General features: G+C 35.1%; 2 protein-coding genes across 2 annotated transcripts; both read left to right on the top strand.

The window, feature by feature from the left end:
• Positions 1–886: 886 nt before the first annotated feature.
• Positions 887–4232, top strand: LOC139852143 (isopentenyl-diphosphate Delta-isomerase I). Its single transcript, XM_071841369.1, has 6 exons — positions 887–1068; positions 2009–2064; positions 2317–2408; positions 2952–3054; positions 3132–3269; positions 3824–4232. Exons 1-6 carry the CDS (start codon positions 887–889, stop codon positions 4075–4077), a joined length of 825 nt encoding a protein of 274 aa, XP_071697470.1. The 3' UTR covers positions 4078–4232.
• A 3689-nt stretch (positions 4233–7921) lies between these two features.
• Positions 7922–8555, top strand: LOC139855431 (protein METHYLENE BLUE SENSITIVITY 1). Its single transcript, XM_071844653.1, has one exon. The coding sequence runs from the start codon at positions 8043–8045 to the stop codon at positions 8358–8360; it is 318 nt and encodes a 105-aa protein (XP_071700754.1). The 5' UTR covers positions 7922–8042; the 3' UTR covers positions 8361–8555.
• The last annotated feature ends 1293 nt before the right edge of the window (positions 8556–9848 follow it).

Raw genomic sequence — 9848 nt, 5'->3', positions numbered from 1 at the left:
AACTAAAAACTTCACGCCCATTTATCGTTATCCTCGAGCCACTCGAAGACCTTGTTTTCGCTATTCCAGTATGCAAAATGCGAAATCTCATCGCAATGAGCGTTTCACCTTAAATAATCGAACAACTCGCTAACTCGAAGGCCCGTAACCGGCACATCTACATAATCGACCCCCACCGACGTAGCGGTCCATGTCATCGGAAAACAACCCGCCGCCGTGAATCTCGAACGTAACAGTGTTTGTGGAAACCATTTTTGTGTATAAAAATTGAGAGTGAAAATTTGAAAGAGTTAAAAATTGAAAGTGAGAATGTATGTTTTTGGTTAAGTAATGGGGTATTTATATATATATATAAAATGGGTCGGAAAAAAAAAAGAAAAAAAAGGCAACGGATAAAATTTCAAAAAATTGAAGTGGGCCCCACTTTTCGTCCGTTACACTCGTTGCAGCCCCCACTGACGACGGGTGTGGCGATTTGCTGGTGGTGGTCAGGCGGTGGCGGCTGGTGACGATGCGGGTGGCGATCCCATAGCAAGTGGTCTTATGATTAAAGAACCAGATATATTGCGATTGTTATACACATTAAACGACTGAAACTCCATATAACATGTGTGTAATAAAACTATTGTCTATCGTAATCATGACAATTCTGCAGCGAAGCGCGAATAACCCAACTAGTTATTATGTCTAAAATTCATTACCTTTTAAAATTAACTACAGTAATAATTACCACGTTATTCCGCATTCAACATTCCACATTCAACGTACAACTATAAGGACTAGTTTTGTCAAAACCCAAGAAATATGAGTCTTAATAGAATATCAACGAAAGTCAAAATCACACAACTCACACTTCACAGAATGTGACCCCTCCAACTACAAAACAATGTTAAAATTTTCCCCCATAAAAACCATCACACTCCCTCTGCATTTCTCTCTCAAATCTATTACAAAAATCCCTACCTCTTCAGCCGTCAATTTCCGCCGCCGTTTTTACACCACCGTCGCTGCCATGGGTGATGATTCCGGTATGGACGCTGTTCAAAGACGTCTCATGTTTGACGATGAGTAAGTTATTTTTTATTTATTTTTTTTTAATAATAAAACTGACTTTACTATTATTTTCATTCAGATCTGTTTTTGTTTTACTAATTTTGTTACGTTTTAAAGTTACTGATGTAAATCGACAATGATGATATTGTGTATCTGATCATGCTTAATTAGTTGATTTAAGTTTAAATGAAAAGTTGTAAACTGGCTGGTAATACCATTAGGTTTTTGGATGATGTTTTTTTTTTTTTTTTTTGAAAGGCAAGGTTAGTTGTTAGTTGTTAGACTCGAACCTGGGTCACTCTCGAATCCATGAAACATGGATACCAATGAAGCAAGGCCTCATTGGCTTTTTGGATGATGTTTAAAATAGGTTTAAGTTTCTGAAATTTTATTTGATTTAATCTAAAATCTTATTCTATATATTCAACTTTTAATGTTTCCGGTATATATCAAACTCTTGGCTATTGCTATCTTTTGCATATGATCGGTGATGTGGCATGGCTTTGATGACGTGTAACATATGTGACTGCCACGTCAGCATAAAGCTATGCTGGCTACTCGATGAGGAGTTGATCCGAGACATACACTAAAAGTTTATAAAGTTGGATATAAGAAATGGAATTTTGAGTAAAGTCTAGATCGTTTTCACCCTTTGAACCTTATTTAATTTTATTGGCAGATGGGGACATAGATTGATGTCACTATACAATGTGTTATGCGATCTTCTAATTTTATTGCACTTTTGTTATCTTTTCAATTTCTTATATATTGACAAAATGACCGGAAGACGACAACTAATGTTATATATGTTTCTTAAGTTTATGTTTTGTATTGTATTGATAAGCTCTAATTTTTTTCTTTATAATTACTTTACGAGACATTTTGTATTAATGACTAATTCGAATAACAGTTTTACTGAGATACTGACAGTTTTTGGCATCTTAAATATCCGCAGATGCATTTTGGTGGATGAGAATGACAACGTTGTTGGGCATGATACCAAATACAATTGTAAGCAAGAATATTTGCATTGATTTAATCAGATCCATTCGTATAAGTATATCTAGATTTATGATGTTAGCATGTGAAATTTGCAATAGTAATTATTAAATTGACTAACAGAATAGTTTGATTAGTTTTATGACTAGCTAACTAGAATCCAGTTATGACTTAAAGAACATTACCCTGAATTTACTTCATGTATGATTATCGACTTAATGTTACCAATGACATGATCACCATCATCAATGTCTGAATATGCAGGCCATTTGATGGAGAAGATTGAAAAAGACAATTTGCTGCATAGAGCTTTTAGTGTGTTCTTGTTCAATTCGAAATATGAGCTACTCCTTCAGGTAGATTAATGATTATGTAGGTTTCCTAGTTGTTAGCTCATTCATGTTTTAGCAAGAAGTGATACGGTCGTGAACAGTAACACGTTAACACCAAATGGTGGTGGTGTTATGTGTAGCACACTAGCAACCTTTGACCTGATGACACTTCTTTAAGATATGGCAATTTTGACCTGTTTCTTTATAAATTGGTTGATTCAGGCCTTTTAATATCTAACAGTTAAATCTCTAAGAAATTAATACTTAGAAAGAATATTAGTCAAATGGATTGAAAGTTGCTTATATTTTTTTACTTGTATTTTTTCTACTAAGTAATTTTTTTTTTTCCTTATAACAATTAAGCTTTTAAATTATTTAGTCATAAAAAATAAGTTATTATTGAAAATGATATAATTTTTGCAATCATATTTGTCATAAAAGTTAAATTCTTGACATAATTTTTGCAATCTTGAGTGTCATACTAATTGTTTGTTAAATATAATTATATTGACAATTGACAATGGAGTTCAGTTCTAAGTTTTATAACATGCGGTGGTGTACTTGCAGCAACGCTCTGGAACCAAAGTGACATTCCCTTTGGTATGGACCAACACCTGTTGCAGCCATCCACTATACAGAGAAAGCGAACTTATTCCCGAAAATGCCCTTGGTAATACAAAGTTATATAATCGTCCAGATATTAATTGTTGTTTATTTAGGAAAGCATGCTCATTTGTTTGCATTCAGGGGTTAGAAATGCTGCGCAGAGGAAACTTTTGGATGAACTCGGTATTGTTGCTGAAGATGTTCCAGTTGATCAGTTTACTACTTTAGGTCGTATGCTGTACAAGGCTCCTTCTGATGGAAAGTGGGGTGAACATGAAGGTTAACTGTTTTTTACCCTGTAATCTTTTAAATCTTGGCTAAAGGGATGGGTTGAGTAATAATGGGTTAATAGGTAATCTTTTATATGAGTTGAAATGGGCAGGTCATGGTTGACTAAAACTGTTTTAGTCTATAAATAGGGTTTTAATATGAATACTAAACCAGTTAGAGATGAAACATAACCTGGATCGAACCATTCATAATTAAATACAAGTTAAATGTAGAAATCTAACCCATTTAATAAAATAAGGGGTCAATTCAGGTTGCATTTGATGACACTCATTTTTTGTAGAAATTTTAGCAAAAGTTGAAATGGGTCGAATGGGATGATAATGTCACTATGTATTCAAGTGCATGATGTTCTGAACATTTATCTCATAAGAGTTGCCACATTTTCTTCCATATTGGTTTTTGTATTCATATTAAGTACATTAGCTATTTACGAGTACAATTTACAAACAAAAATGGACAAAAAAATTTGGCCCTTTAACATATTTCAGTTCATGGTATACATTACTACCCAATAGCTAACTGTTTTGACGTACTTTTTTCAGTTGATTACCTACTCTTCATCGTGCGTAACGTTGCTGTGAACCCAAACCCTGATGAGGTGGCGGATATCAAGTATGTGAACCAAGAAGAGCTAAAGGAGTTACTAAGGAAAGCCGATGCTGGTGAGGAGGGTTTGAAACTGTCCCCTTGGTTCAGGTTAGTTGTTGACAACTTCTTATTCAAGTGGTGGGACCATGTTCAAAAGGGCACACTCACTGAAGCAATCGATATGAAAACCATCCATAAGTTGAAATAGGTACACCTTAACTTTTGGGGTGGGATGTTTCAAAGACCTCAGTGTCATTATTGCTTTAAGAAGATCGTTCTATGTTCTCATCTGAGCATTGCTGTAGTTATAACTTGTGTCTTTCAGTTATCATATGAAGAGTGTAATAACAATAACAAATCATTGATGATCTGAAACTTGAAGTTTACTATTCTCTTGTCAATGAAGTATATTATGATCTGGGTTTAATTATATACTTTTGGATGGAAGGTCTTTGCATACATTTCTGAATGATCTCTCTCTCTCTCTCTTTTTAAATAACGAAGAGTTATATAAAAAACGGATAACGTTTTCGAAAAGAAAACGAAATCAACAAAAGTTACAAAAGAGAACCCGGTGAGGTTCGTACCTAGAAAACGTCTATCAAACAGACTATCTATACCGAGCCTCACCTAACTTAAATCGAAACATAAAACTATTATATTGAGCTAACAGCCTAACATCAAACAAATGATCCATGAAACTAAAGTGTGCTACGGAAAAACATGAAACTGAATGAAACGAAATCAGATATCCTTAATGAATACGTTGAATTCCTCCTTTTCAGCGCCTTGAACCAATTTTTTCCCACATTTTTGTTGATGCAAAATTTTAACCGGCGCACGGGAAAATCACTAAAATTAATTGGGTTAACCGTGACCGGTTCGCTCTCGGCCATACGCGTCATCATAGTATCAAAAGCCGCGAAAGCCTCCTTCGTCATTTTTCCTTTCGCCAAACCCGAAGTGCCATCTTTACCCGAGTCCGCAAAGCCGCCCTTCTTGTCAATGTTGCCGCCCATAAATAAATTTTGAATTGCCTCCCCGTAATTCAAATCGTCGTCGTGATCAATAAGCTTATAAAAACCCGAAGTGAAAGCGACATTCCTTCTTGACTTCAAATTCACGCCACTGAGTTTATCTCTAGGAACAAATCTATTCAAAACGTACCACGATTTGCAAAAACCTTCACACGAGGTAACCTCGCAATCGCAATACATTCTTCCACTACAGCCAATCAAAATCGGTATCGGCTTATCATCTCTCGTCTCAAACACTTTACTTGCCTTCATCTCTTCCTTTGGAAACGAATAAAAGCTCAAATCATAAAAAAATAAAAACGGAGCCAACCAAACACACAAGAACCAAACAAGCTTGGCTCAAGGAATCACCAAAGCAAACAAGATACAATTCATATGCAAAGAAATACGTAAAGATTACATTAAACTAGAAAAAATAATCCTTGAAAATTTGATGTTATCACTTTATTCTCTTTAGAAGCATGCAATTAGGTCACTTCCAACCATGACATACTTCATCATGATTAAACACTCTCACAATTATGCTTTATCATAAAAAAATTGAACATACTATATTAATTAATTAAACAAGTTTCAAAATATTTGAGTTAAAAGTACAACCTATTTATTCAAGGGTTAAGGCTACTCAAGGTTCATATACTTTTCATTTTGTCCCGATGTAGTCCATATACCCAAAAAAAAATACTATTATAGTCCATAAACTTTTAAAAAGTGTATCGATGTAGTCCACTGACCTGATAAATAGGTTGATCGATTTTAAACCGTTGATCTTCAAAAAAATATACATTTTTTTGTCCCGATGCAGTCCATATACAAAAAAAAAAAGTACTAATGTAGTTCACATACTTTCAAAAAGTGTATCGATGTAGGTCATAAACTTTCAAAAGTGTATTGATGCAAACAAAATGTGACCTGTAAAACCGGTAACAGGTTACCTATGGACTACATCGATACACTTTTTAAAAGTTTATGGACTATAATAGTATTTTTTTGGATATATGGACTACATCGGGACAAAATGAAAAGTATATGAACCTTGAGTAGCCTTTAACCCTTTATTCAATACTTCCGTCCTGAGTTATGTTATTTGAAGACAAGAAGCATGACACAAGGAGGAGGGCTAAACGAGGGCTAGTGACTCCCATCAAAGCCCTTGAGGGATAGAAGCAGGGCGGCGAGGGCTAAACTCACGTTGGGAGTGGCCTTACTATTACAACAGTTTTTCCCCTAGAAATAACACAAACTAAACATTCAATTTCGCCTGAGTATGAGCTAATGAGAACTTGTCGTCATGTGTTCAACCGTCAACACATGTGGACAAAAACCACAACGTACTAGTCAATGTGATAATAACACAATATTGACAAAATCGTGAGCTTTTTGGGTTGAGTACTTCAAGACTTGATCTCAACTCAAAAGTTCTAACCAAGTCGATTAAGATCTATCTCATAACTTGCCTTAATTCGATCTCGACTTTGGGTTGCCTTACATATATGATTTTAGTTAACTGAAAGATACTATCTATATGCCGTAATTTCTTGAATTAGTGGTGTTTCTTGACGCTTTCTATTCAAACTATATAGGTGTATACTACTTCCACCTTTTTATTTTATTTTATTTTTTTTTCAAAAAGTCATCTAACAGTTTGTTTGTTATCTGCCAAAATAACGATAAATCATATAGAAATGAAGACGATTCAGAAAGAAGCAACTTCAACCGGAAGGCACAAGAAAAAGCTTCGGGTGAGGCTCGTACCTAAAAAGCAACTAGCAAACTAAAAATTATCTATACCCGAGGTAAACATCGTGTAAGTTTGGTCTTCTTGGCTACTAATTAAACCTTTGTAATTTGATCCTATAGCTCCTTGCTAGGGAGAAATTTTTTTTTTTGTGTGTGTGTGTGTGTTAATGATATCTTCGTCGTTCAGAAAAAACTATTCATACTCGAGCCTCACCGATCACAACCAAACAATCTATAACCGAAACCAACACATCCAAACAAACTACATGCTAAAACAAATACATCAAATAAACATGAAAACGAACACACGCCGAACTAGAACCTTTATCGACCATTGGGATCCGCTTTTTTCATCTTCCCATACACCGTAACTCGTCTTAATTTCTTGCCCACCCTATCATCAAACTCGTGTTTTAAAATGTTAGAAGAACCATCGCCAACTAAAATAGCCGATACACGGGACAAAAAAACGTGATCCGCAAGTTCTTGGAAGAAACCAACGTCTTCATTTACCATAGTATTTCCATCGATCAAAGAAGCACCACAATCGTTAGCCTCTTTAAACATATTTTGTATCGCATCCCTAAAATCAAGATGTTCGGCATTATCTTTCAACTTCAAGAGCACGAAGCCTCTTCCATCACCATACCCTTTTTCAAACCATGTAAACCTTGCGGCGTATGACCCCGCAAACGAAGACTTATATCTTTTGAACCCATTCCTGACAAACCCTTTACCCAAGTATTGGAGCACACACAATAAACTCAACCTATCTAATACAGTAGTTTGTAATGTACACATAACTCATAAATCATGACAGTATTTATAAGAAGTGTGATCAATGTATCATTGGCCATGAAAGTATCTTAGCTAAAATTTCGAAGAAGTTATTTTAGTTTGTAATATAAGCTAAGATCTTTCTTGTACTTATGTGATTTAACACTGTTATCAGTGTCTGTCTTTCTTACTTTTTATATTCTAATCATTAGATTTTTTCTAATGTCAATTCTTAATGTCAATTCTTAGAGCTATTGTTAACATACGTAAAAGTACATAACGGTTGATAATGATTTTTTGATTATGCTTATTCAAATGTATAGGATATTCAAGCACCTAATCGAAAAATCGAGTTGTCATTAGAAATAATTCATAAAATTGTTATAATTATTTTCATATTGGCCCTCGAACTTATAAAATTGATTAAAAACATGTAAAAAAAAAAAAAAAAAAACATCTATATATGCTTTTGATAAATTCCGACGGCCACAAAACCAACAACCAATTAGGGTTCTTTACTTTTATTCCCCCTTTTTATATTCATTGAATACCCACTTTTCCCCGTATCCTATCCTCTTCCCCCTTTTCTAATCGTCGATCAAAACCCTAACAGCCAATCATGACCGGAAAAGCGAAGCCGAAGAAGCACACGGCGAAGGAAATTCAAGCGAAAGTCGACGCAGCCACCACAAATCGAGGCGGCGGTAAGGCCGGAGTTGCTGACCGTACCGGTCAAGTCAAAGGTGGTCACGCCAAATTCGAATGTCCTCACTGTAAGATCACCGCACCTGATATTAAAACTATGCAAATTCATCATGAATCTAAACATCCTAAACTTCCTTATGATGAATCTAAGATTACTAATCTTCATGCCGTGCTTGCTCCTGTTGTTGAATCAAAACCGCGTCCTGGTGTTCGTGGAAGTCTCAAAAAGTGATTTTAATAACATCGACTCCGATTATTGGAGATGAATCGTGAAATTTGCTATTCGGTTCGGTTTTAGGTTTATGTTTCTAAAATCGTTTTGTTTGTGAATTGAATGAATTATGGATGATTATGCTGTTATGTTATGGCGTTTGTTATTAATCTAAGTGATGCACTTATTACTTATTATTATGATATGTTATTATCATGTACTTGTGTGTTTAAGCTTTTCTTCATTATTAGGAGTATAATATAATATGAGGCAGGTGTACCAGACTGAGATTAACATTTGTTTAGAGTTTATGCTTTAGGTTTTGGGTGAGTGACACAAAAAAGTTTCAGCTTTATCATATTTCTTAATTTGTTTCATGTTCGGGTGTGCGCTTTCGAAGTGATTGTTATGACAATAATCACTTGATGATTGTTAGTTGATTTCACACATACTTTGATAGTCCCATCTTGTATGGTATTTGGATCTGTGTACAGAAGAATATTATTGAGTCCTTTTGGTTGATTGAGTATGATGATTAGTTTTTGTGTGCAAGTATGGATGAGTGGGTAAAGAGTTGCTCAAAAAGTTAATTGAGAAATTTTAGTTAATCATGAGTGTGTGTCAGGTGTTTTACTGATTAGCTAATGATGTTCATGTAGCTAAATGCATAACCAAACACTCGCACTCCTTTTACCTGATATCCTGTTTCACTTATGAGTGTTGTGTTTTGGATCACCTAGGCATATGCAGCACATGATTAAAATTTGATCCTATGCGACTATGTTAGATGTTTAAGGTAAACCACTATCACAATCACTCTTAAACATCTTTTTTTTAGACTCGGGACTCCTGTTTTTTTTTTTTTTGGAAATTGGTCAAAACACACTTTTTCTCTAAGTTTTCTGACAAAATACACTTTTTTGAAATTTTTTGTCTTTTTACACCATTCGGTCGACCAACAATTTGGTCGACCACCATATTGCTTGGCCGACCACCTTATTTACAAGGAGGTCGACCAACTTTTCTTAAATGGTTGGTTGACTACCTAGTTACTCATGGTCGACTATTTGGTCGACCAACCTAATGTGCCATTCTTGGTCGACTTTTATGTTAAACATGGTCGGAGGCGTGAGATATAAAAATCCTCATATGTGGTGGGAGGCGGGGGATATAAAAATTCAGTATTGTGAATTAATACGTCAATGATTTCTAGAACAAAACTATCAACAACTTCCGGATCCTTCAATATCTTTTTCCGGTGTTGTCTTATCGGCTTTTTTTGTCGAGTATGTCAACCTTTTTCCCACCTTTCTTCATCGTCCGTGATAGTGTAACGTAAGGAGACATCCTAGCTCTTGCAACCCGACGATCCCTTTTGCTTTTCCTTTGAATTACCGGTGAGGCTACCTTCACATTAAATGGGGACGATTCAAAATCTTTCTTGGTTGGTAGAACTTCTATATCCGACACGTATCCACCAATAAAATCACCATCATTCTGTAAAATAAG

The sequence above is a fragment of the Rutidosis leptorrhynchoides genome, chromosome 6 (assembly GCF_046630445.1).
Source record: "Rutidosis leptorrhynchoides isolate AG116_Rl617_1_P2 chromosome 6, CSIRO_AGI_Rlap_v1, whole genome shotgun sequence".
Lineage (NCBI taxonomy): Eukaryota > Viridiplantae > Streptophyta > Magnoliopsida > Asterales > Asteraceae > Rutidosis > Rutidosis leptorrhynchoides.
The sequence above is the reverse complement of the archived record's forward strand: the minus strand, read 5'-3'. Positions and strand labels throughout refer to the sequence as shown.

Excerpts from the sequence above, each read along its gene's own strand:
- LOC139855431 (XM_071844653.1), top strand. The coding sequence starts at position 8,043 with ATGACCGGAAAAGCGAAGCCGAAGAAGCACACGGCGAAGGAAATTCAA.
- LOC139852143 (XM_071841369.1), top strand. The coding sequence starts at position 887 with ATGTTAAAATTTTCCCCCATAAAAACCATCACACTCCCTCTGCATTTC. Across the intron at positions 1,069-2,008 it reads CGTCTCATGTTTGACGATGA|ATGCATTTTGGTGGATGAGA; the intron begins GTAAGTTATTTT and ends AAATATCCGCAG. Across the intron at positions 3,055-3,131 it reads TATTCCCGAAAATGCCCTTG|GGGTTAGAAATGCTGCGCAG; the intron begins GTAATACAAAGT and ends GTTTGCATTCAG.